At 51.0% G+C, this 26,048-nt stretch overlaps 8 protein-coding genes across 8 annotated transcripts; 5 read left to right on the top strand and 3 right to left on the bottom strand.

Moving 5' to 3' along the window:
• Window positions 1–465: 465 nt before the first annotated feature.
• On the top strand, window positions 466–983 carry BROUX77_003572 (uncharacterized protein; the record flags this gene model as incomplete). Its single annotated transcript, XM_073748238.1, has 4 exons — window positions 466–514; window positions 657–686; window positions 803–853; window positions 919–983. The coding sequence occupies 4 exons, from the start codon at window positions 466–468 to the stop codon at window positions 981–983; spliced, it is 195 nt and encodes a 64-aa protein (XP_073605997.1).
• Window positions 984–1,749: 766 nt separating this feature from the next.
• On the top strand, window positions 1,750–2,853 carry BROUX77_003571 (uncharacterized protein; the record flags this gene model as incomplete). The annotated part of the gene is made up of 2 exons (XM_073748237.1): window positions 1,750–2,041; window positions 2,120–2,853. 2 exons carry the CDS (start codon window positions 1,750–1,752, stop codon window positions 2,851–2,853), a joined length of 1,026 nt encoding a protein of 341 aa, XP_073605996.1.
• Window positions 2,854–3,031: 178 nt separating this feature from the next.
• BROUX77_003570 (uncharacterized protein) lies at window positions 3,032–4,694 on the bottom strand (the record flags this gene model as incomplete). The annotated part of the gene is made up of 4 exons (XM_073748236.1): window positions 3,032–3,646; window positions 3,712–4,431; window positions 4,493–4,549; window positions 4,611–4,694. 4 exons carry the CDS (start codon window positions 4,692–4,694, stop codon window positions 3,032–3,034), a joined length of 1,476 nt encoding a protein of 491 aa, XP_073605995.1.
• A 695-nt stretch (window positions 4,695–5,389) lies between these two features.
• BROUX77_003569 (uncharacterized protein) lies at window positions 5,390–9,192 on the top strand (the record flags this gene model as incomplete). Its single annotated transcript, XM_073748235.1, has 5 exons — window positions 5,390–5,447; window positions 5,524–5,719; window positions 5,777–5,813; window positions 5,887–6,655; window positions 6,719–9,192. 5 exons carry the CDS (start codon window positions 5,390–5,392, stop codon window positions 9,190–9,192), a joined length of 3,534 nt encoding a protein of 1,177 aa, XP_073605994.1.
• A 409-nt stretch (window positions 9,193–9,601) lies between these two features.
• On the top strand, window positions 9,602–10,128 carry BROUX77_003568 (uncharacterized protein; the record flags this gene model as incomplete). The annotated part of the gene is made up of 3 exons (XM_073748234.1): window positions 9,602–9,711; window positions 9,818–9,989; window positions 10,066–10,128. 3 exons carry the CDS (start codon window positions 9,602–9,604, stop codon window positions 10,126–10,128), a joined length of 345 nt encoding a protein of 114 aa, XP_073605993.1.
• Window positions 10,129–10,457: 329 nt separating this feature from the next.
• BROUX77_003567 (uncharacterized protein) lies at window positions 10,458–10,970 on the bottom strand (the record flags this gene model as incomplete). Its single annotated transcript, XM_073748232.1, has 1 exon — window positions 10,458–10,970. The coding sequence occupies one exon, from the start codon at window positions 10,968–10,970 to the stop codon at window positions 10,458–10,460; it is 513 nt and encodes a 170-aa protein (XP_073605992.1).
• Window positions 10,971–15,175: 4,205 nt separating this feature from the next.
• BROUX77_003566 (uncharacterized protein) lies at window positions 15,176–18,082 on the top strand (the record flags this gene model as incomplete). The annotated part of the gene is made up of 3 exons (XM_073748231.1): window positions 15,176–16,854; window positions 16,921–17,918; window positions 18,027–18,082. 3 exons carry the CDS (start codon window positions 15,176–15,178, stop codon window positions 18,080–18,082), a joined length of 2,733 nt encoding a protein of 910 aa, XP_073605991.1.
• A 956-nt stretch (window positions 18,083–19,038) lies between these two features.
• BROUX77_003565 (uncharacterized protein) lies at window positions 19,039–21,770 on the bottom strand (the record flags this gene model as incomplete). The annotated part of the gene is made up of 2 exons (XM_073748230.1): window positions 19,039–20,201; window positions 20,279–21,770. 2 exons carry the CDS (start codon window positions 21,768–21,770, stop codon window positions 19,039–19,041), a joined length of 2,655 nt encoding a protein of 884 aa, XP_073605990.1.
• Between the last annotated feature and the right edge of the window lie 4,278 nt (window positions 21,771–26,048).

Genomic DNA, 26,048 nt, shown 5'->3' with positions numbered 1-26,048 from the left:
CCGGGGAGGACACATCCATGTCTCCATGTCTGTCTATTGCGTCTCTGGCGGCGATGCAGACATGCTGTACATCACTAAGTATTATTGGGGTAGCTATGATACATTAAACAAGTCAACACGACAACATGGAGTAGATGCACTCCTCCCTCTCTTGGGAAACAGGGATTTGGCTTTATGAAAACAGGGGTCATAGGGAATGTCGTCAATCGAAGCCTGGAGCTTACGCCACGCTGATAACGACGATATGCCACACTGTGCGAAATACCAAACGTTAGTCTTAATGTGGCGTAATACAAACTTTTGGCTGCCTTGATTCGCAGGCTAACACAAGGCTCCGTCGGCTCAGGCCGGAGAGAGTCGAAAACGCTCTTCGGTCAAAAGTGAAGCCATCATCAAAAACCACTTCCACCGCCGAATCCCTACACCTCCCCACCACCGCTCACTCGTCTCAATTCCTCCGCCAAAATGTCCTGGTTCGGCCTTGCTCCTTTCAAGAAGTTCCCCGGCGCTTTCGGTATGTCAGAAAACACCCCCTCATTGTGGCATTTTTTGCCTGCTAGCTTGCGATGCGCTTCTGCTTCGAGCGAGAGGCTGCGGCTGTTGTTCAATTGCTCTACTTTCTGAGCCCATGCTAACGTGGTGTTTTTCTCATATAGCCAAGCCCATGGCCCCCTTCGGTGCCGCTGGTACGTGAATCTTACCGCAAGATCCAGCATAACAGACTGATCGGGCTACCAACCCAGAGCATCAATTGCGCTATATACGAGGGCCAATTGCTTGTGCTAACACCTGCTGCGAATAGCTGTCCTTGTCATGTTGGGCGTCAACTCCATGCAGAACTCCATGATGCAGGGTTAGTCTCCAAGTTCCCTAGCTCTCTTGACTGGAAAAGTGACTAACCATGATTCTTCTCAATAGGCGCCGAGTGGAAGAACGACCCTAGAAACCCCTACAACAAGGGCGGTGCCTCTGCTGCCCACTAAACAATTTGGCTGCTAGAAACTGCTGTAACGATATGTTGAGGAACCGACCGAGTCGTGCTTGAGGTTGTGTGGAGAATGCGCATGGCTAGATTTCCGATTGTTTGCCTTATTGTGTATCATATGAATAAGAATCCGCATACCACTCCACTCAGCACCACTGGTTCCAAAATGGACCTCAATTCCGAATACAAGGCCTTGCTTGTGTTCTACTGGACTTGGAATCGAACCCGGAGAGCCGCAACTGTGGATTTTAAGTGTAGAACGGAAGCCGGGGGAGATAATGACAGTCCCGGATGCGCGCATCGACTCAACCAGAAGGGCGGTGTGATAGTGGGGCCGAACTCTCCTGGTCTAGTAGCGTGAAGCTCCAATGTGCATGCAATTCGGCGGGATATGACGTTGGAGGACTTCCGGCCGCGTCCCGGATAAACATCACGTGATTCTGAATGTACACCACAGACCGATGCTGTGAACGCTGAGCGGTCGAGGTCAATATCACAAACGCAAAAAAGATATCTCGGTAAGTCTTCTGCTTGTTATATCCAGCGCGTCGTTGGTTTTGCTTCAGGGCACTTCCTTCCAAGACGACCAGCAACGAAGCGTTTTCCGTAAGAAGTCAACAGTTCAAGTATTGTATTCCTAATATGGCACCTTGTCAAATTACCCCATAATAAATCTAGTTAATGCACCGATCGCAGGTTTGCAGTGACTCTTCTTTGTGAACAAAAGGCCACCCAAGACCGCCAATCAATTCACATTGCTCTTGATGCTTAGTTTTTTCAGACCAGCCGTGAAATTCACACCGTCTGCTCGCTCATTGGTTTCCTTGCCTCCACCCCACTGCTGGCTGTTCTCCACGTTCGCGCCAGCCATGTCCAACGAGTCTTCCGCAGCCGCCATCGCAAGTCCCGCCTCTGCTACCCCCGGAGGTGCGGAGGCTGGTGCCAAAAATGACGGCGGCAACAGAAAGGCCAAGCAGGCAACTCGTCCGCCACGCCAGCCCAAAAAGGCGGCCGAGAAGCCGCCTATGAAGGAATACAAAGTGCTTATGATTCACGGTACTTAACGCTCTACGATAACTCGCACAAGAGAAGAAAAGAAAAATAAGAGATAGCTCATGCTGACCCAGGCTCTAGGCTACACTCAATCCGGATCACTCTTCCGGTCCAAGGTCCGCGCCGTTGAAAAAGCGCTGCTCAAGACACTCAACCCAATCGGCATCACCCTAGCCTTCCTTTACCCCACAGCGCCGATCCGCCTCAGTCCGAGGGACATCCCCGGCTGGCAGCCAAAGGAAGATGGAGACGAGGGCAATGACGAGATTGACGCCTATGGCTGGTTCCGTTTCGAAGAGAACTCGCTGACGTACAAGGGCATCGACAAGGGCGCTGCCACACTCGCGGCCGAGATTCGGGCTGCCGGGGGCGTCGACATTGTCCTGGGCTTCAGCCAGGGCGCGTTTGTGGCCGCGGCGCTGGCGGCGATCCTCGAGGCGCCTCATCGGACTCCCGCGGATGCTGACCAGGCGGCGTGGGTGGCTGACTTGCGCGATGCGAACCAGGGCAAGCCGGTAAAGTTTGCCGTGGTGTACTCGGGCTTCATTTCCAAGGCAATGGACTTGATGTGGCTATATGAGCCCAAGTTGAAGACACCGTCATTGCATATTCTCGGAGGCCTTGACACTATCGTCGACGAAACACGGTCAACCGCACTCATTGAAAAGTGCGAAAACCCCAAAGTATACGTCCACCCCGGAAGCCACTATGTTCCAGTTGCCAGAGAGTGGCTTAATGCCATTGCTGGGTACTTTAAAAAGTATCTCCATGACGATCTACAGCCCAACAAGGAGACGGCCAATGATAGTGATTAGCTTGATAATAAAGGCGCCTTAATAGAACACATATTCATGACAGAAGCAAGACGCCTACGGTTTGTGGAAATATAAGAATATGTAGATGTACAGTAATACGCTGGAACCCTATCCACACATGAAACCTTGAGTGAACCCTGAAAAAAAGAAATCAAATTCGTTGCTTATTTCCCCCACCTTAAGCCTTTACTTTGCTCTTGGAAGTCTTGCCCGCCTTGGTCTTGGAAATCCGGGCCATCATCTCCTCCTTGGTAATCAAGTGGTCAATACGCTCCAAATGACCCAGAAGGCTCTTCATGTTGTAGCTCCACTCGTTGAGAACATCGTCGGCGTCGCGAGGCTTGGAGAAATCGACAATGCCGGCCGGCCGGTCAATCTTGGCGTACACGGTCTTGGAAGTAACCAGTTCGCTAATGTACTTCTCGGTCTCGGTCTCTGTCAAGTCCAGAAGTTGAGTGAGACGAGTGGTGCGGATTCGAGTATAGTACTTGGCCACAACGCGGACATTGTGCTCAATGACTCTCTTCTTGAGGTCCAACCATCTCTGGTGGGCCTTCTCGTCATCGGAATCGTTGGCTTTGGCGTCGAAAACATCAGTTTCGCAGAGGTGGGGGCCGAACTGGCGCACAACCTGGGGCCAGCACATGAGCTCCTGGACAGTGAAGAGCTTCAACAGCTCGGCCTCGGTGGGTATTTGGGTGTTACGAGTGTCCCGGAAGATGCGCTGGAGAAGATCGTGCTGCTCGTTGTCGTGGGGGGCAAGGATAATGAAGTAGATGATTCGTTGCAGGACCTAGTGAGCACACATGGGTTAGCAAGAGCAGTATGGTAGATCATGCAGTTCAAGGCTAGACTTACAGGCTTGAGCTTATCAGCATCCTCTTCCACCACGTCGGTATCTAGCACTTGTCTGAAATGCTTGCACACTTCCAAGTACTTACTCTCGTGCTTTGCGAGAATAATTTGCTGTTCGTAATACTTGAGCTTGAGGTCGGTCACGTTGTCAATCTTCTTGACAATGACTTCCTCACCCTTGGCCTTCTTCAGTCTGTTTTCCTCTTCCTCGCGCTTGATTTGCTCGGGGGTCTGCTTTGCGGGGCGCGCCAGATACTTGGTGCTGATCTTGCGACTCAGGATGCCGGCTTGTGTCCAATCGCCAATTTCAATGCATAACGCAATCTGCGCAAGGATAAACTCGGTCTTTTCCCGGCGCTCCATAGAACCAAAAGTCTCGACCTGCAGCTCACATAGAACCTCGGTGGCCTTCTTCACATCGCCCTGCGACTTTTTGATATCAGAAAGCTCCTTGGTGACGCGGGCACGTTCCACTTCGACAAAGATCTTGCCTTCGGTGACGGTTCGCAGGGTTTCGATGACGGAGAGCTTGGTGTCGAGATTGGGGGTTTCGGGCAGGAAATCCATGACTTTCTGCACCATCTTGGTGATGGCAAGCTTGAGCTGGCCATGCTTCTTGGAAAGGATGAGCGTTTGCTCGTTCATCAAGCTCCAGTCATTTGCATCTTTGCACAGTGTGACGATGGCGATTAGTATGCGGGAGATGGAAGCAAGATCGGAGGCCTGATGGGCGAGGTTAGCAAGGTTCGAGTGTTGTTGAAAGAGCGGCATGAATTAATTATACCTGGCGTGTCTGCTTCTCCAGGATAGACAGCTTCTCGATAGCGCCTGGAAGATCGGTCTGAAGGAGCAGGGTTAGCACAACCGCAGATGAGGGCAAGTCAAGCTTCAGCCGGACGCACCTCGGCAAGCTTCGTCGCCTCTGGAAGAGCAGCATCGACCTGCTTGCTGTAGTCCTTCTCGGGCTTGAAAGCTGCGTCCGCCATGATGTAGTGTGGTTTGTTGGTATGATTATGTAATGGATGACGCGTGAAGGCCAGGCAGAGGCGCAAAAGGCAAGGCGACAGATGAAAGTAGAGCGGCGTGAGTGATGAGCAAGCGGGATCTCGAGGGAATTGGTCTGGTGTTGTCGTCCTGAAGGAAAAACGACAGCAGCCCGTTTACTGGGGAGAGCTTCCCTGGTGGTCTTCCGTGCTCCAGTGGCTCTTACAGGGGGCTCTGGTTGCCGTTCAGGCTCCAAAAGGTGACGAGGCTACAGCAGCAAGACAAGGACCCGCATTTAACTAGTCAACAGCGATGTCATTTTGGGAAGCCAGCAATCAGCCCCTCTTAGTGTGGCGTAGAAGTGGCTGAACCTTGACCCTTGAACCCTTGAACCCTTGAACCCCGCCGGCGTCGGCGTCGGCGACGGCCCAAAAACTTCGCTGCAGCGATGACTACACTCTGCATTTTAGCTGCATCATTGGCCCCACCTTGAGCAGTCATTGAAATTTAGGAAGCTTGAGCTTTTAAACACGCGAGAAACTAGTTTTTGTTGACGATTGTTCCACCACAAACCCTCAGTCTTGCTTGCGTCTGTTTTCTTCAGGTTTTCCAGTCCTGATCTGCAGCGCATTCATTCTCTTTGCTGCCCCGCGCCGCTACATTTCCTCAGCCGTAAGCCAGCATCGTCACCTTCACCATGGCTTCGCCCATTCCCGACCCCACGATTGACCTTCACTGGGACGATTTCAAGGGTGGTAAGTTTTGCTAGCCAGACCTTCACTGTCGCGCTTCTTCCTAGGCTGCTTCTAATAACAATGCTTTTTCACACAGCCATCCATGACATCTTTGAGGCCAATGCCCTCAAGCACCCCGAACGGCCCTGCGTCATCGAGACCAAGACTACGACCACGCCGGAACGCGTCTTCACTTACAAGCAGATCAACGAAGCCGCCAATGTGCTGGCGCACTACTTCGTGGCCAATGGCAGCGAGGTTGAGGATGTCGTCATGGTCTATGCTCACAGATGGTGTGTATTCTCATGAACTCAACCTTGAGAAGCAGAGGACTTACAAATCCCGGACAGTGTCGACTTAGTCGTTGCGTACATGGGTGCGCTTAGGGTATGTCACCTAACCCTTGAAAGTTTAGAATGATGCTCCATGTTATGCTAACACTCCGCCCCTTGCAACACAGGCCGGCCTGACTGTTACTGTCCTAGACCCTCTCTACCCCGCCGATCGCCAAATCATCTACCTGGAGGTTGCCCAGCCCAAGTTTCTGGTGCAAATCGCGCGCGCTACCGAGGATGCCGGTCAGCTTGCGGACAAGGTCCGGGAATATATTGATACCTCCCTGTCCCTTAAGGCCGAGGTCCCCGGTCTCGCTCTCCTGGACAACGGCAACATCGCGGGCGGTGCTGTCAACGGCAAGGACTATCTAGATGAGTTCCAAGCCAACAAGACCAAGAACCCCGGTGTTCAGGTCAGCCCCGACAATGTCCCCACGCTCAGCTTCACCAGTGGCACCGAGGGGCGGCCCAAGGGCGTGCGGTCACGCCATTTCAACCTGACCTACTACTTCCCGTGGATGGCTCAGCGTTTTGGTTTGGACGAGAACTCCAAGTTCACCATGCTTTCTGGCATTGCCCACGACCCTATTCAACGTGATATCTTCACCCCTCTTTTCCTGGGTGCCCAGCTTCTCGTGCCCAGCCGCGACGACATTGCCCACGAGCTGCTGGCTGAGTGGATGAAGACTTACGGTGCCACCGTGACGCATCTGACTCCTGCCATGGGTCAGATTCTCGTTGGCGGTGCTACTTCCCAGTTTCCCACCCTGAAGAATGCCTTCTTTGTCGGTGATATTCTCATCAAGCGCGATTGTAGAAGATTGCAAGAGCTGGCTGAAAATGTGCGCATCATCAACATGTACGGCACTACCGAGACTTCGCGTGCTGTTTCTTGTAAGTGACTCTGATATTCCGTCTTTATTAACATGGCCCTTCTAACGTACCTGTTTACATTAGACTATGAGGTTCCTAGCCGCGCTCAACAGCCTGACTTCCTGGACACTCTGGGTGACATTATTCCTGCTGGCTTGGGTATGATGGATGTGCAACTTATTGTCGTTGACCGTGATAACCACAGTCGCCAGTGCGGCATTGGGGAGCAGGGAGAACTCTTTGTCCGCGCCGGTGGTCTTTCAGAGTGCTACCTGGACGAGGACGAAAAGATCAAGGAGCTGAACAAGACCAAGTTCCTGAACAACTGGTTCGTCGAGCCTGGAAAGTGGGAGAAGGAGTACGCTGCCAAGATGGCTAGCGGTAACTACAACGAGCCGTGGAGAGCACACTTTAAGGGCCCCCGTGATCGTCTGTACCGCACCGGTGACCTGGCTCGTTACATGCCTGATGGTAACGCGGAGGTGACTGGTAGAATTGACAACCAGGTCAAGATCCGTGGCTTCCGTATTGAGCTGGGTGAGATTGATACTCACCTCTCTCGCCACCCCCTTATCCGCGAAAATGTGACTCTTGTGCGGAGAAACAAGGACGAGGAGCCGACCTTGGTCAGCTACATTGTTCCCGAGATGAAGCGTTGGCATGAGTGGCTGCAGGACAAGGGCCTGCCTTCCGACACTTCAAATGACGAATCCATGATTACGATGCTCACCAAGTTCAAGCCTCTGTCGGATGACTGTCGCGAGCTTCTCAAGACCAAGGTGCCTTCATACGCCATCCCGTCGGTCTTTGTTCCATTGGCTCGCATGCCTCTGAACCCCAACGGCAAAATCGACAAGCCCGCCCTGCCCTTCCCTGAGGCTTCTGAGCTCCGTGCTGCTGCTGGTGTGAGCCAGGCTGTTGATCAGACTGAAATGCCTGAAACACAGAAAAAGGTTGCCCAGATCTGGGGTGAGCTTCTAGAGGCGGTCAACGCTGATGCTCTGAGCTCGTCGTCCAACTTCTTTGAGGTTGGTGGCCACTCTATTCTGGCGCAGCAAATGCGCCTCAAAGTCAAGAAGACGTGGAATGGCATTGACTTGCCCATGAGCGTCATCTTCCAGCACCAGACTGTTGCTGCCTTTGCAGCTGAAATTGACCGTGCCCTGGACCCCACTGGCCTGACGCTGGGCACTGCTGACTCTGTTCCTATTGTTGACGAGGCGTACTCTATTGATGCACGCGAGTTGGCTGAGAAACTTCCCGCGTCTTTCCAGACTGCAGCTCTGGATCTTTCGACTCCCAAGATTGTGCTTTTGACAGGCGCGACTGGCTTCCTGGGATCGTATCTGCTCAAGGATCTGGTGGAACGGAACATGAAGGTTGTGGCCCATGTTCGTGCCAAGGATGCTGCGTCTGGCCTGGCTCGTATTGAGTCGACTACCAAGGCCTACGGCATCTGGAATGACGCCTGGAAGAGCCAGATTAGCATCGTCACTGGTGACCTGGCCAAGCCTAAGCTTGGTATCAGCGACGCTGAGTGGGAGAAACTCGCTAACGAAGTTGACATCATCGTTCATAACGGCGCCATGGTCAACTGGATGCAGCCCTACTCCTCTATGCGTCCTGCCAATGTCCTCAGTACCCTTGCTCTGATTGAGCTGGCTGCTGTTGGCCGGGCCAAAATGTTTGGCTTCGTTTCCTCTACTTCGACTCTGGACAACGACTACTTTGTTAAGCTGTCTAAGGAGAGCATCGCGGCCGGTGGTACTGGTGTGGAGGAGTCCGACGACATGGAGGGCAGCAGCAAGGGTCTTGGCACTGGCTACGGCCAGAGCAAGTGGGCTTCTGAGCACATTCTGCACGCCGCTGGCAAGAGAGGTCTGGCTGGCTCCATTATTCGCTCTGGCTACGTCACAGGCGACCCCGTCAGTGGTGCTACCGTTACTGATGACTTCTTGATCCGCATGCTTAAGGGATGCCTGCAGCTCCAGGCCCGCCCTCACATCACCAATACTGTCAACCAGGTGCCAGTCACGCATGTTGCTCGTCTGGTGACTGCCTCAACACTGCACCCTGCTGTCGCACCCATGGCTGTGACCCAGGTCACATCACACCCGCGCCTGCGCTTTGACCAGTATCTCGGCTCGCTGGAGACCTATGGCTACGACGTACCAGAGATCCCGTACGACGAGTGGCGCGTCAAGATGGAAGAGTACGTTGCCAACTCGACCGGCGGCTCGCGAGAGGAACATGCCCTGCTGCCCCTGTTCCACTTGGTCACGGGCGATCTGCCCGGCAACACCATGGCTCCCGAGTTGGACGATCGCAATGCTACTGCCTCCCTCAAGGCTGACGCGGCGTTGACTGGCCAAGATCTTTCTGCCGGTGGTGCTGTCACGGAGGAAATTATGGGCACGTACATTGCCTATCTGGTCACCATTGGATTCCTTCCTCCTCCTACCAAGGCTGGCACCAAGGCACTGCCCGTGTGTGAGCTGAGCGAGCAGCAGAAGACATCGCTGGCTAGCATTGGCGGTCGTGGTGGAGGCAAGACTTAAGCGACTCATGCAATGAAAAAAGTAGCCATAAAATGTAAAATGTAGATACCGGGTTGGGTACAGTTATTTCCGAGATGTTAGATGCAAGCAATATTTTCTCATTGAACTTTTTTTTTTTGAAGAACAAATAGAATCAATCATGCACGCCTAATTAGTGAACTATGCTATGGAAGGCAAACATCTACGCATTTTTGAAGATGAAGCCGTGAAGGATCTCGTGATGGTTGCGCAAGGCTGATGGGGCTCTGCCAGTTATGACCAATTAGAGGCCACCCCGAGATCCACTTTTGACCGTAGGGCAATTTTTTGCAGGTCTCAGCCTGCCGCTGCCACAATGAAGAAGCGAGGTGAATCTTGGATATAGAAGCGCCTTGGCTAGATACACGACCCCCGTAACCCAACGCCCAAGATGTCCATGTTCCAGCGCGCCAAGAAGCTCGATCTGGGCTGCTTTGTCAACATTCGCACGATCCGTGATCACACTAAGCGCAAGGTGTTTGAGCAGTTTGAGCCGGAAAGGTGAGCATGATGAAACAACAGCTGGGCAGAGAGGGAGTCGGATACAAGAAGGGTGTCCTTCTTTCTTTTGATTCTTTAGTTACTGACATGTTTGTTTCTTGTGCAGACAAGCACTCCGCTACATCATTCGCAACACTACCCTGCACCCGCGTATCCGCACCGAGGCCCAGCTCCAGTTGGCCCAGATGCACTCGTACACTCGGCCCACGATGATCCGCAACCGCTGCATTCTCGGTGGCAAGGCACGCGGTGTATTCCGCGACTTCAAGATGACTAGAGTATGTGTTCTTGTGCCAGGGGAGGCCTGGTCCATATTTGGCGAATGTTTCTTGGTTCCTAACGTTCAATGTGCAGTTCAACTTCCGTATGCAGGCTCTTGCTGGCGATCTCCCGGGTGTCAAGCAGGCTTCTTGGTAGAAGGGCTTTGCTTTTCCTGTCTTTTCTTTTATCTTGCGTGTTTTTTTCTTTCTCTGCTGTGGCTACGCCCGTGTACATCACAATCAGGCAAATACTGTGACTTTTCCGCGTCAATGGATATTGTTCTATTGCTAATAGGTTCTTTCTCTCTTTCTGTCGACTTTAATGCACGCTGTGCTCGTAGCTTTCTTGTTATCATATCTTGACTTGATTACTGTAGATAACCTAGTACCTCGGCTCCTGATCCAGCGGCAGTTTGAACGCAGAAAGACCTTGCCCACCCTGATCGAGGCATCTAAAAGATCAAGCTCTAGTTATATCCATGCCTCTCAAGTGTTGTCCTTTGTCGGGTCGTAGTGGTCTTTGTGCTCCTCCATGGAGCTTTCCGGCCGGATGTTGGGGCGGGTGAGCTCCTTCCTGTCAAACAGACTTAATTTTGCTCCCCGATCTTTGTGTATATGCAGATGGGGACCTATATTCTTGCTTTCAAGGGGCGACAAAGGGTAGGTATCTATCCTTGCGTCTTTGTGCTGTAGTGGCATTCCACTCACACCAGTCTCCAAGTCCGTGCTGCCGCTAGTTCTATGTCGACTACTAACCCCCGTGGCCTTTTTGCGCTGGTGGCACCACAGTACCAAAAGCATCCCGAACAGGAACACAACGACTGTTACCACAATGATGCTGACTTCGACTGGTGATACGGCGACAGGATCCGGACCGGCTCCGAGCGCGGTTTTGGGGTCACCGCCGGCTCCGTGGATTGCGGGATTGGCGCCGCTTCCATCCTGAATAATCGGGGAGGATGTAGGGTCGTCGGGTGCTCTTGCAGTGATGGTCGGCATTCTTGAAAATATAGCCCTGGATATTTGAAGGCGTAGTAGGGGGGCTCCGCTTGTGCTGTTGTTGAGAATCTCGAGGGAGAGTGAAGCAAGGCGGTTGTTGGCGAACACAAAAGGTAAAAGTTGAGATGAAACGGATCTTGTTTGTACATAGTCAAGAACTTCTGTTAGAGAAGCCTCCAAGCACTGCAGTGATTTGCTCGGCCTGCTGAAAAGGAGCGGAAAGCCGAATCCGAGCCCGATGACCTCGGCGGTGATGCCCTTGGAGCTTGTGGTCTGAATGGAAATTGTAAGTACGTTGTCATATTTAAAGAACGGAAGGCACGAAAATTTTTCTCGACCAGAAGACCTACGGTAAAGAAACTACCGAATTTATCCAAAGTTTAGATGATAAGTGAAATGATGGAAGATGGCTATTTTAGAATTAGAGCTCCGTCTTTAAGCGAGTCCCAAAGCACGAGAGACTTGGAGATGAAGATTTGTTTTCTGGGTTCAGGAATCTGAAGTTCTCAAACACAGTGTCCAGAGAACATTGAAGGGGCGTGCTTTGGCCTGTACTACACGACCAATCTCCGGCTTAGCGAACAGCCTGTGGGTGACATGCATTCTATGTTTCTGAAAGGAACGCTACCTCGATTCTGCACGTCTACTCGAAATATAAGACACGTTACTAGGAGTCTGAGTAAGGGGAGACCCAGGGAAAGGGCCGGAAAGAGATCAAAAGCAATAGGGAAGGTCGGTTGCCCCTGTCTGAGCGACATAGCTACCAACAGTGAATATGCGCCATGCTTGAATAGCATGCAAGTTTAAAACTATTGTCCTACCATAGATTTGGCGATAACGCTTCCTCTGTCTGACCACTTTGTTTCTCTTTGAATAAGAAGCAATAAGACGTATGAGGGCGCTTGGTGCAAACTGCCGTTTTGATATTGACAGTCGCGCTTGAGAATTGGGTGTTGTAGAATACCACACTCGCTGTTGTCTGCAGCAGGCCTCTTTATGTGATTTCTCAGACAAATCAGGTAACGGCGTGCTTATCCCGTACTCGACTCATTTCAAATTAGACAAGACATCTCGATACATGTATATGATGGCTTCGGACTCACATCTCTCGTCTCACCCCTTGTGTAATATGAGCTGGTTGCACCCTTGGAGAGATTCAGCGACGTTTACCACACACATCGCCATGCGTTCATGACCTAAGAGACTGATCATGTACCTTTTGATCTTGAGTGCAGGGATGGAGACCAAGGGGGTGGATATCCGACTGGGATTTACAGTAGCACGATACTCCTCAACTACATGACCACAACCCTGATTCTGTTACACAGGCCGAAATCTGTATTTTTCGAGTGGTGTCTAGGATGTCATCAAAGCTTTGCGTCCTAATTGTCTATTGTACACAAAGCACTCACGAGTCCTATAAAGGCTTGACATGAATGAGAGATATGAGCTAGCTTAACTATATTAAACGTCTACATCACTGGTAGCTAGAGCGGCAAATTTCGGCAGCCTGAGGAGTGAGTCTCATGGCAAAGTCCGCTGCCAGTGTTCTACAATGCGAGCCGCCTTTACAACCGTAGTGTCTCAATCTGAGGGCTGTGGGTATCACTCTGTGCCCGTAACTGAATCTGGTTTGCTTCAAGGCGTGCTTGTATGCCTAGAGTCTGAGTGGTACTGGGCGAACTTGAAGCTGGAAAAGTATTCTACGGCTGTCTGCTTTCACCCTGTGTGTCAGGGTTTACTGGTCGAATGGGCGTCACGGGCGGCTAACTCACCTGCGAAAAGAAGTCAAGACTATGAAATGACCAAGTCTACGCCTGAACAAAAAGAAAAAGCCCTTGGAACTCGGAGGCTCACAGCTTCCAGAGCGACTCTAAAGTGACCCCGATAGTCCAAGTAAAACAAGAAGCGAAAGCAAAAGACAGTATAGATAATTATTTGGCATTCTTGTTGGCATGTATCAGGTTGATGAGGGTTCCTCTCCTTGGACCCCTCTGGTCCTTGTTGACGGCTCTACTGGCCAACGTCCTTGCGCCTTATCTCATCTTCAAGAGACGTTCTATTCATGACCTGTTGTCCCTCTTTTGCCGGTTTTTGCACGTCCAGACATTTGATCTGTTCGTCTCGGCTTCGAATCTCTCGCAGCCCAGTAGGGTGTTGTGCCCGGAACGGGTGTAGTACTTGTCCAAGTCTCCGTGCCTCGACCTTACCGCGAGAGCTCTGCCCACGGTAGCCCGGTTCTGCTTTCCGGTCGTATGCTTCCGTGCAACTGGTGCCTTTAGCTCGTTTGATTTGATTTTATTCTTTTACGTCTACCTACTGTTATTTCGCAGCAATACGACGGGATGGAAGAAAAAGAAAAAGGCAAATTTGGCAATTTGGTCATCAATAATCTGTCGCCCTTCAACAACAAGTAATCCGATATGGTCTAGGGGCTAGGATATCTCGCTCTCACCGAGAAGGCCGGGGTTCGATTCCCCGTATCGGAGGTATAACGGTTCGTTGTTCCTTTTTGGCTTTTTCCTCTCCGTGGCCATATTTTTGCGTCAATGACGTCATCGATTTCGCCGCCATCGCTCAAGATATTTCAAGTTTGGGTGTGTTTTTTGGTTTTTTTTTAGGCTTCTCGGTTTGAACTGTGTGCCTAGAAGTTCAAATTGACTTCGACTCAAGTTTCTCAACTTGATATGTCTACGTAATCATGTTGTTAGCTCTCTAGTCAGCTAGTAGATTATGCGTGAAGTTATACACAACTGAGAGACATTAGGGTTACTAACCCTAAAGAGAAGACTCTCTTTGCTAGCTTTTAAGATTTCGGATGAAATCCCCGAGAACGGCGTCCCAGCTAGACAGTCGAGGTGATAAACGAAACTAAAAAAAACCCACGGTGGTGTTGACTGTTGTCTCGTCTGGGAGTCCAAACATCAAGACGTTTGCCATGTTACACTAGCTATACATGCTTATCTGAATGCGTGTAAGTCATAGAGGTGAGTAATTATGCATATCAACCCAGCCCTAACCCTGACTCATATAAATGTATGCATGATGACCTTTCCCGCGGCTACATGAGAACAGACGCCCACAGACTTTGCAAGATTTGAAGGTGAGAGCAAGAAGGCCGTTGTGTGTGTAGTGGTTGTATATCTGTAGCTTAGGTTGACTCATGGATTGGGCCAATCAGAGACCATGCCGGCGGGAGCGCGGAGGCGGAAGCCCGTCGCGGTCTGCCGTGACGCGAGTGGGACCTTGTACACAAATACATGGATACATAGGCACAGATATCTACTCTTTTCACAGCATGTCGGCCTCAAAGTAGAGAAGCTTGATGTAGCTGTTGGCATTTTTTTCTCTGTGCTTATAAATATGCGTGGCCGACCGAAAAAAGAAAAGCGAGGAATGGCTGCAAGCATGCCTTGCAGCAGAGCAGAAGCTACTGGCCGGAATGGATGCAGGTGCTGTAGTGCTGTTTCCAGCGGCTACAGGAGCTATCCAGTACTAGTTTTTGGCGGCAATGGCACTTCCTGGTCTTTTCAGTTAATCACGTTAAGCGGTAATCCCACTGCTGGAGCGCTGTAGCTACAGCGGCTTGTGCCCTGTAGCCTGTGTCCTGTAGCCTCAGGCTGGCCGTCAATATGACTCTTCTCTTTGCAGCGGACCCACCCGGCGTCGCTACCGCCTTAACTGCCCCTCCCCCCACTTGACAGCAATCCAGGCCAATCACAGGGCCGAACTCGGGCGGGCCATCTGGGCTTCCAGGAAGGGACAAACGGACGGGCTTGTTACGTATGTACAAGTATCTCTGTTTTCTTCACCAAATTCTTCTTCCTCTTGATCTTCTTTCTCTCGATCTCAATTGCGGTTATTTCTCGGGTCTCTCTTGGCGGCTGTCTCTTTTTCTTTTCTGTATCCTTTTTTCTCTTTTATTCGGTCTTTGTTTTTTGTTAATACCTAGCTACACGGCCATTTGAGATCCAGTCCTCTTTCCGTCTCCGACGCCACAGGCCACGCCTATCCGACCGCCCTCTGTGCTCTCCGGCCAAGACCCTCGACGCTTCGGCTTCCCAATTGGTACCGACGCCATTTTCGTTGTCCCGAGCAATTCTTCGCCGCCGATACCCTCTGTCATTAAATTCCTGTCGCCCTTTGCTGTCGTCTGCAGGACGCTCATAACCACATCATCTATTTCCGCTTATTCCCACCCGAGAATGCTTTCTTCCGCTGCTGTTTCGGCCTCCGGTGCCGCCACTCGCGCCATGCTCCTTCGTGGCGCCAGCCGCGTGGCTCGCAGCTCCCGCCTGTCTGTCTCTCTACGCTCTTCTGCCCTGGCCGCGTCTGCGTCTCCCTCTGCCGCCACGCTTCGCCAGCTTTCTACTTCGGCTGCGCGCCTGTCATCGCCGGCCCAGGACAACATGCGGGACATAGTGGCCCAGACCCTGCGCGGTATTGGCAATCGCCGCGAGGGCCAGCAGTACCTCGAGTATTTCACCTCGGTCAGCTCGCAAAAGTTCGCCGTCATCAAGGTCGGTGGCGCCATTCTGACTGAGTACATCGACGATCTCTGCGCCGCGCTGTGGCTGCTCTACAAGCTGGGTCTCTACCCCGTCGTCGTTCACGGTGCTGGCCCTCAGCTCAACCGTCTTCTGGAGGAAGCCGGTGTTGAGCCCCAGTTCGAAGAGGGTATCCGTATTACTGATGGCAAGACTCTTGGTGTGGCGCGTAAACTGTTCCTCACCGAGTCACTGCGCTTGACTCAGGCTCTGGAGAGACACGGCGTGCAGGCTAGACCCATCACCACTGCTTTGACTGCCGACTATCTCGACAAGGAGAAGTGGAAGTTTGTCGGCAAGATCACATCCGTCGACAAGAACCCCATTGAGCTTGCCATTGAGCAGGGCTACCTTCCCATTATCACGTCCATGGCCGAGACCACTGACGGCCAGATCCTCAATGTCAATGCTGATGTGGCTGCCGCGGAACTCGCCCGTGCTCTGGAGCCCCTCAAGGTGGTTTACCTGTCCGAGAAGGGTGGCCTTTACAACGGCGAGACCAACAAGAAGATTTCCGCCATCAACCTGGACGAGGAGTACGATCATCTTATGGCACAGCCGTGGTGCCGTTACGGCACTCGCCTCAAGATCAAGGAAATCAAGGAGCTTCTCGATACCCTGCCCCGCACTTCTTCCGTTGCCATCATCCACCCCCAGGACCTGCAGAAGGAACTGTTCACTGACTCCGGTGCTGGTACTCTGATTCGCCGCGGTGACAAGGTCCATGTCGCCACCTCGATTTCGCAATTCGAGACTCAGTTTGGTGGCCTGGAGAAGCTCAAGAGTGCTCTGGTACGCGACCGCTTAGCGCTGGATGCCGAGGCGTCTGTTGATCGCTACATTTCCTACCTGCGCGAGAACCCTTTCAGTGCCTACTTTGACGAGTCTCTCAACTGCCTGGCCATTGTTCTCCCTCCTGCGACCGAGGGCTCGGGTGCTACCCTGTCCACCTTGACTATGACCAAGTCTGCCTGGCTCAGCAATGTCTCCGACAACGTCTTCTCTGCTATCAAGAAGGCCAATCCCAACCTGGCCTGGACTGTTAGCTCTGAGGATGAGAACCTTACTTGGTTCTTTGAGAAGGCCGATGGCCATTTCAACCAGGACGGCACCCTTCTCTTCTGGTACGGTCTGGAGACCGACGGCAGCCTGAAGGCCACTCTGGACAACTTCAAGACCACTGGCTCGTCCCTGACTGGCACTTCTCTGTCTGCTCCTGGTGTGAGAGATGCTGCTCGCGTGAACACTATGAACAGCAACCTACGCATGGCTAGACCCCGCCAGTCTCGTCCTTACAGCACTTTCGCCCGCCGTCCCATTTACAATGCCACCCAGATGTAAGTATACAAACTTGAATAACCCGCTGTATTTAAGTATTGTACTGATTACCCCCGTTCAATTAGTGGTTTCCGTCGCACCTTCGTCACCGACACCAACCCCAACCCTCCCATGGGCAAGAAGAACGCTTCCAACGATCTCCCTTCGCGCGTTGCCCTCATCGGCGCTCGTGGTTACACTGGCCAGCAACTTATTGAACTGATCAACACTCACCCTAAACTGGACCTGCGTCACGTCTCTTCACGTGAGCTCAAGGGCCAGGAGCTGGCTGGCTACACCAAGAAGAAGGTCATTTACGAAAACCTATCAGCTGAGGATGTTTACAACATGGAGAAGGCTGGCCAAGTTGACTGCTGGGTCATGGCCCTGCCCAACGGTGTGTGCAAGCCTTTTGTCGAGGCCATTGACGCCGCAACTAGCGAGGTCACCGCCTCTAAGCCCGACCACCGTAGTGTCATTGTCGATCTTTCCGCCGACTACCGCTTCAACGACAAGTGGTCCTACGGTCTGCCCGAGCTGACTGCGCGCCAGAAGGTCTACACTTCCACCCGCATCAGCAACCCTGGCTGCTACGCTACCGCCGCTCAGCTGGGCATTGCCCCCATGGTCCCCTACCTGTCGGGCACTCCCTCGGTGTTTGGTGTCTCGGGCTACTCTGGTGCCGGCACCAAGCCCTCGCCCAAGAACGACACCGAGAATCTGCGCGACAACATGCTCCCCTACAGCCTGACGGACCACGTCCACGAGCGCGAGATTAGCGTGCACGTCGGCACCCCCGTAGCCTTTTCGCCCCACGTCGCTTCGTGGTTCCGCGGCATCGGCGTCACCATCCACATTCCCCTCAAGACGCCCATGTCGTCGCGCGACATTCGCCAAATCTACCAGGACCGATACGCCGGCGAGCAGCTCGTCAAGGTCGTGGGCGAGGCTCCCGTCGTCAAGAACATCATGGACAGACACGGCGTCGAGATTGGCGGCTTTGCCGTGCACAGCAGCGGCTCGCACGTTGTCGTCTGCGCCACCATTGACAACCTGAACAAGGGTGCTGCTACTCAGTGCTTGCGTAAGTTTTCTTTAGTTTTTTTTTTACATGTCCCCTCCCTTCTTGCTGGTTTTTGTCGCGATTCAATCTCTAACTCACTTTTTTTTCTTTCTTCTTCCCCAACTATAGAAAACATGAACCTGGCTCTTGGATACGCCGAGTACGAGGGCATTCCCATCATGTAAGGTAATAGGCCTCGACGAGAAATAAATAAACAAGTTGCCCCGCGGCTTGTTTCCCCTATCACGACTTGATTTCATTGTTTGTGTACTTTCTTTTTTGTCGTTGTTGTACAGAGGGTTTTTCCTTTTTTCTTTTTTCTCTCTCTTGCCTTGATCTTTTTTCTACTGCCTGTTTTCTTTTTCATATATAGAGGCGCCCTCAAAAGAACCCTTTTTTTCTCTTTGTCTTCGACTTTTAGCTTTCTTGCAGAAAAAGAAAAAGAACTAGCTATTTAGAATAATGCACCGTTACAAGTCATCTGATAAATGGCATGATGTTACTTGAGTCTAAGGGTTTTATGGTATAGTTGCTTCGTGTTGTGAATCTGGTTTCATTACATAGATCAGGAGTAAATGGTGGTATCTAGAACAGAGAGAGAGAAAACAAGAAGTAGTGCAGATCAATGTCCAAATGGATAGATTGGTGGTATGCGTATGCCGCGGATCCGAGCTCCGGAAAGATTATATATGCCAGGCGAATGAATCCGATCAGTGTTCCGCATGATATGTAATCAAACGACATAAAGACATGAAGAAAAGAAAAAGTGTGTGCAAGCAAAAAGACCAAACAATACTGCCCCCGCCTGAGGAGAAGAAAAAAAAAACAGAATCCAAACGCCATGCTTTCATATATGTGAAGAGTCCAAATGGGGGGAGGGAGGGGAAGATGGAGGGTGTACGATGTGTGTGTAATAAGGACAAGAGAATGCAGAAGATGGAGAGAGCAGCGGATAAAGTCCGAGAGATGATGTGAGGTGTGTGAAGATCTAATTCGAGATGGCGACTTTTGCTTGTCTGTGAGAGTAGGTGAACAAGCGTGGTTGCAGAGTAGGAATATACAACGGTTCTTTAAATGCGCGCCAAGCCTTGGATACGTCCTAGCATCGGGTTGTGAACACAGACGATTACAATCCAGTGTATTAGCTGTCTGTGGATTTGTTTCCAGCCGTTGTGCTACCGCTTCCTGCTACAGAATTGCCGGCTTGGACGCGGAAGTTGACGAGGTCGATAAAGTTTGAATTGCCAAGGTCGACACTCTTGGCTTCCTGTTCAGTGGCATTAGTGTTGGTGGTGAAGAACCTTTCCAGCGAAGCTTGAGCAGCCGAGGCTTGGCTCAGGTCGGTTTCCTGGAGAATGAAGAGGACAGCCACACGCGCAAAGTCGATCGAATCTTGGCTTGTGTCGTAAATAGCAGTAGCTGTGGGAGGGTCAACAGTGACGGTAGAGGTGAGAGTGACAGTAGTGGTGGTAGGCGGCATCGTGGTTGAAGGTGCAGCAGTCGTTGTGGCGCCATCATAAGACTCAGCTATGGCAGCATTGTTGGTAACTCTTTCTGCTGAAACATCAAGATCGGTCTCATCCAGACGTGTGGCCGAGCCGTCAAATGTTACAAGGGAATTTTGAGCAACGCAGGAGAGATTGGCTGAGTTGAAGCGAGACAAGATTTGAGAGCCCGAAAGGGAAACAGAATAGCTGTCCTGGGATTCGACAATCAAGCGTGGAATAGCAAGACCTAGAGTGACGTTGTTGATTGTATCGGTGGTGTTCTGAGGAGTGACCAAGTTGGTAATGGTACAGCCAACGGCTCCAGCAATTCCACAGTTGTCGCCAGTGAACCCATTGACACAGATGCAGGAGCATTCGCCATTAAGGATGACACTAGTACCTCCGTTCAGGCATGGAAGGCGGGTCAGGCACTGGTCAGTTCCAGATTCGGCTGCAGCTGGTGTTGACTTGGGGTTATCTTTGAGAACAAGACGACGTAGAGGGATAACTATAGCAGCGGCGGAGAGTGCGAGAATGAAGAGGATGAGTAAAACAAATCCCCACAATGGCAGACCACAACAACGACGGGCCTTGGGGTTGGAATATGTCTTCTCTGTCGTGCCGGTAGCGCTAGTTGCCAGAGGCGATTTTAGTGCCTGCATTCCCGGTGAGCGGTTAGGGGGGAACGGCCAAGAGTTCGGAGAACGCAGAAAGCTTCTTATTCTGCCTGGCTGGGCCGATGTAGGGGTTGACCCGGGGTTTGCGGGCGGTGGAAATGCAGCCAGCATGTCCGACAACCCAGATTGACGACCATTTACTAGATAGTATGGATGTTAGTGATGTTGAGCAAAACGATAGTTGGATATTAAAGACTACAAAGTGGTGTCAACCTACCATTGAACTTGCCCCCTTGTGCGGCTTGGCCAAAGTCAAACTCGACCGCCTCAGCTTTGCTACCCGGTCGTTTTCCTTTATCAATCATATAAGCCAAGCGTGTAGCTCGACGAATCATATCTGGAAGACTGGTTGTGCTGGTTCTATTGTTTGCAGCATCAATGTTCAGTTTCGGAGGACGCCTCATGGCAGACAGTCTACTATATTGTCGTTCAGTGGTCGGAGAATTCGAATCAATGTGAGTAGCAGCCATCACGGCGCGTTGGATTCTCTCGGGGGTCACCGCTTGAGGGCTTTGCTGATTGGAATTACCTGGTGATAAGCCAGGGGAAGCAGCGGCATATCTTCTAGGGGATATCGATTCGGCAAGGTCGCCTTCAAATTCATCCACACCAAGGAAAGGATTAGAAATTGGCCCAGCGCGTGGAGACACACTAGATGCCTCAGTCATCATGAAAGGGTTTGCGGCTGGTGGTGGCTTCAACATGTTGAAAGTGATGTTTTCACTGCTAGAGTTTCCCGTGTTGGGTCTTGTGCGCATAAAGTCGGGTCTATCGTCGAAGACCTGCTGCTCAAATGGAGAGTATTCATCATCATCACTCATGAAGTCTGAGCTGGGCATGCCATCAGTGTCAAAGTCGTCAGGGATAGCAGCGCTCGAAGCAAATGAAGTGTGGGAGCGAATAGTCTGCGAGGTTTCTTCCGGGATGGGTTCTACGTATGACAATGTGGAGTAAAAGGAAGAAGCGCCTCTTCTGGATGACGGAGGAGGGCCAAGCGTGGCTCTCTTTGAGAAAACAGGCTGAAACTCCGAGGGAGTCTGGGGCGCTGGTACGGGAAAGTCGGGAATAGAGCCGACAGACGAAATCGATGGTCTTGAAGAAGGCGTGTGCAGAAAATTAATCTCGTAGGGCTCTGGCTGATTCGTTTCCTGGTTATAGATCTGGCGGTGTGACGACTCGTATGTTGAAGCTGGGACTTGTAATTGCGGTTGATTGTTGCCGACCATGGAAACAAGCTTGCCTGTTCGTACCGGGCGTGGTGGAGGTTGTGATCTTCCCGCTGGCGGTTTATACGAGGAAGGGGCAACACTGGCTTGTGGCAGAGGCCATTGTTGTGCTTGGATGGGGTTTTGAATGGGAATGGGCTGAGAAATGGCGACGCCAATAGCATCGGCTGGGTCGACACGAGGAAACAGCGGCGATCTCTGTGGAGCATTGGCGTTGTATGTTTGTGCTACCAGCTGTAGCTGTTCTCTCTGCTGTGAAGCACCAGCCAATCTCGAGTTGTAAGACATGGCATTATTTGAGACGGGAGTGGCTTGTGACGAGAGGGCCTGAGCACCGGGGTTGGTGGGGCCTACTTTTGAATACAGGTCGAGGTTGGACTGGGACGGAGAGGTGTTCTGGGCCTGGACGGGCATCTGGCTACGGGCACGGTCGTCCGGTGCACGCACCAATCCGGGCGTGAGTTTCTGGGGTTGTCGGTCCATGGTGAGTGACGCATATTGGGGCTGGCTCATGAAAACGGCAGCAGCGGTGATATAAGACGGCGCGAGAGTGCTGCAATGGGCGGTAATGGACAAGTGCAAATTGATGTCTTAGCCAGCCTTCTGCAGGGAGACATGTGAGGGGCGGCAGCTGAGAACAGCCGGACGGCTCGCTTCACTTTTTGGACGCAGACCGCGTGGATCTCCGAGACAAAACTATCAAAATGGAAGCTGCGGAAGTCGGTGCTTGATAATGCGGCCGGAGTCGTCGTAATTCACAAGCAGATCGTAACAAAGGCGGAGCGGAGGGTTGGAGTCGTAGAGAGAGAGAGAGAGAGAGGACGAGAGGGAGAAGTCTGGGCAGGGCGTATAAGAGTACTTGATGGTGAGGTTTCTGGTATATGGAAGCGTGGACCACAATGGAGAAAGATGCCGGCTAAAAAAAAAAACAAAAAAGAACGAAGTGTAAAAGACGGCGGATGATGGAGCTAAATTGTCGTGAGATGAAAAAATATAGTTGAAGAGAAAGAAACAATGAGGAAAAGTTTTCAGAGGGAAAGATTCCAGTCTTGACAAGATTCCCTCCAATGAAAAATAGAAAAAGAAAAAGAAAAACCTAAAAAGACAGGTGCAGAGACAGCAAGATCCTCAAACGGCGATGAAGAGCAATTGCTTCAACTTTCTCGCTTCTATTGCCAAATATTTCGTCAGTCACATGGATACATCGATAAAACGGAGCTAAAATGGCCAAGATGATTGCGCCAATCGCTGGGTCTGATACTGGCCAAGAACTACTTAAAAGGGAAGGGGCCAGGGGTAAGTTCTCTGACTAGGACGGCAAGAACAAAGCCTGTTCAGGCAGCATCCTTCTGTTTCCACTGGCAAAATGGCGCGGTGGCCAGGGTGTGGGGCACAGGCAACGGAGGGGAACATCCTGAGGGGAACTACGCAAGAACCTTCCTTCTGTTACCGTTACCACTAACAAACGGCGGCCCTCGGGGAGCATCCGCCATCGAGGCAAGAACCCTTTTTTCCCCAAGCCAGGGCACAGTGGGGCAGGGCAGGTAGTACCAGGACAAGACAGAGAAAAGAAAAAAGAAAAAAAAAGAAAAGAACAAAAAGGTGCTGCTGAGTCTTCTGCAGCCTCAGCCAGCTCCGGAGTGAGGGGGAAGAGGGAGGTAGTCTAAATATGGAGAGGGGAGGGGCTGCAAAGACAACTGGCCAGTCATGCTGCGGTGTGGGCGTTTGTGTTTTGTCTGGTCTGGGATTTGGTAAAAAAAAAAAAGTAAAAGAATTCAGACGGAGAGGAAAGGCGAAACAAGAGGCTGAGCCCACAAATACTCGGCCTGAACTGCGTCAAAGCCAAAGCAAAGCAGGTAGCTACTAGGACTTGTATAGAAGCCAAAGCACGTCCAAGAAAAACACCATCGAAGCCACTCGAAACCACAGACCTTCTTGGCCATGAGATCGTTTATCAGGAAAGGGTAAGAAGAAAGCGCCCGAGGGTTGCACTAGACACGATAGGAAGGAACCCAAGCCCGAGTCCATCGATATCGACACCGGTGCAAAAAAGGAAGGAGGGTCTGTGTACCACTTACCCTAAACAAGGCCCCAAAGAAACCTTTTACTTCACCTCGTCACCTGGAAGCAGGTTCCGACGGGTTTTTATTTTTATTTTCAATAATGCACCAATATGGTGAGTCTTTTCCTGCCCTGAGACGTCAAGATAGGTGATTGGCAGTAAAATCTGAGCCACGGTGTTGTTTCAGGACGGACTGATCTGGTCGCTAAACTGTGGCAAAGGCAGAGTCGGATAAAAAGAAAAAGGTGGAATGGTAGAGGCTGACTCTCGCGGAACCTCGCATGCAGACTAAAGTCAACCAGAGTTTTGTCACGACGACGTACTTTGGGCAAGCAAGTTCTGGTTAGTTGACAGGTGACAGAGGCCAAGGTTGGTGATGGGTTGTACTCACCGACCAAAACAGTCAAAGTTTGGTAGCGAGATGCAAGTTGTCGAGTGGTTGGTACGTGAATGATGGTGCGTTCATGTATGTTAAAGGAGATGTAACTGGTGCAGATTGCAGATGCGTGTTGCCGTCGATGTCGTTGCTGTAGTATGTACTTGGTGGAAATAAAACGTGATGAAAGGCGCTTACGGATCGTTGTTGTCGATGTCAGCCGGATGGTGAAGTTCAAAGGAGGGACGTGCTTCTTCTCTTGACCACAAGATGTGGCTCGGGGCGCTCTGGGTTCCTTGTCTCTCTATTGTCTTGTCAAAAAGAGACACACACGATGCCTTACACCAGAGGAAGACAAAACGGAAATAGGGAAGAAAACAAAGGACAGAGAAAAAGTAAAAACTTCAAATGCACCGAAAGTCCTTCGCCATATTTCTCCTTGTTCGTGGCTTGCGCTACATAATTTTTGTTATTGTCCATCATCTCTGTACAATCCCAGCTCCTTGAGAAAAAAATTAGCTGTTCAGGTGAACGGTCACCCTGACCAAGTCGGAATATATTCACATCGTGTATCTCACTCTCGCATTTCCACATGTATTCCTTATGGACATTAAGTTAGCGTGCGCCACGGCCGCGCTATTGGATCCAGCTCCAAGGACCACCCCATCTGCCTCTCCACGCCTTCAATGATGGTCCTTTTTTTTTTTTGTTCTAGCAGTTATTTCTTGCCTCCTTTTAGCCCAAAACATGTTTCCTTCTTATTCTCCTTCTCTCCAGCCGACTTTTATTGGGATCTCTCCCCTTGCTTCTCATAGCCTGTGTGAATCGCTTGCGGAGGCTGAAGTGGAGTGGGCAGCTAGCTCACACGGCCTCCCCTTCTTTTTTGTGGGCTTCCTTGTCGACATGTGTGATAGACAGGCGACATCTTCAAGGGGAGAGTTGTCAGGTTGACAGTCTTCTATACACAAGGCATGTCCAGTATGTACACAGGGCTAGACTGCAGGCCAGTTCGTTGATGGCTGGACGGAGCTGATGATTGATGCTCTCCGATGCTACACGGCTGCATATATCCCGCATCGTCTCAAGCAATATTGAAAAAAGGAATTTAAGAAAAGATTAAAAGAATTACCCGGTGAATACGTCCTTAGAAAGCATCCAAAATCTTCAGTTCTAGAGTCTTTAAAGAGCCCAACTCGCTTGCCTGCATGTAATTTGGTTATGCGTGACTGTTATGCAGGTACCCAAGGCGTGCATATTCTCGCCACCTTTTGCATATTTCTTGAACTCTTCTTCTCACGTACAAGCAGTTATGCAAGTACAGAAAAAAAAAAAGAAAAAAAAAAGAAACCCCATTAGTTCGTTGCTCGAAGCACAAAACTCGCAAGTAGGGCTGTTCTAGACTCCAGCGTCTGCATGGCCATCAATGACATTGTTCGCTTACGGAACTGCAACCCTATCCACACAGACCCTAGGTTTCTCTTCACCATACTGCGTTGAGCCCCTGAGTTAAGCGGAAACAGTAGTGTGTCGCCTAACTTTCCATATGCAGTGTTTTTATGCCTCTCTTTTATTCTTGGGGGAAGAGAAGGAAGAAATGCATAGTTATGCAGACAAGTATACTCGCAAAGAGGAGACAACCCAAGAGATCAAATCGCACGACACTCCCGATTGATTCTATGCAAGACGAAACCTGGGGCGACAGCCGTGGCAAGACTCTTCAAGAAATGACATCATTATGGCCATGGCCATGCTGTGACGTCTCAGGACAAAAGAAACCCTACACAAACTTTTAAGCATAGCCTGCGATCTTGTGGCCAGCGGCACCCAGTCCATCTAAGCCCATGGATACCCAGCTCCAGAACTATTGTGCCTGTCTGTTTCTCCTACACTTTGAAAAACCAGCCTTCGAGCTATGGTTCGCTTACTACAAAATTCGCCTATAGTGACTGATTCTGTGGGCTTCGGAGATAAACCACAGACTCGTTCTTTATTCACTCCCACATTGAAACGAAACAAACGGTGCTGTAACCCTGACTATAGGTACTTACATCACTACACCAGCGCATGTAATTATGTATGCCTGGGACCTGCATCCATATGGCTACAATTCTCAACAGGACCCTTTCTTTCCCCTGGTGAAAATTCAGGACGAAGTACTGCCCATCATTTCAAAGAAAAAAAAGACACCATCTCAAAGAACGCCACCAAAGCCACAGAACAGCAGTTCGTCAATCTCGATTGAGGGGCTACCTGATTTTCACTCTTCTCCTTGGGAACCAGAGTTTGGTTTTATCTCGATGCCACAAGCTAAGTATAGTTGCCA

Source organism: Berkeleyomyces rouxiae, assembly GCF_048999995.1.
Source record: "Berkeleyomyces rouxiae strain 22BRR77 chromosome Unknown BrBRR77_ptg000003l, whole genome shotgun sequence".
Classification (NCBI taxonomy): domain Eukaryota; kingdom Fungi; phylum Ascomycota; class Sordariomycetes; order Microascales; family Ceratocystidaceae; genus Berkeleyomyces; species Berkeleyomyces rouxiae.
Note: the sequence above shows the minus strand (reverse complement) of the source record. Positions and strands in the feature narration are given on the sequence as shown.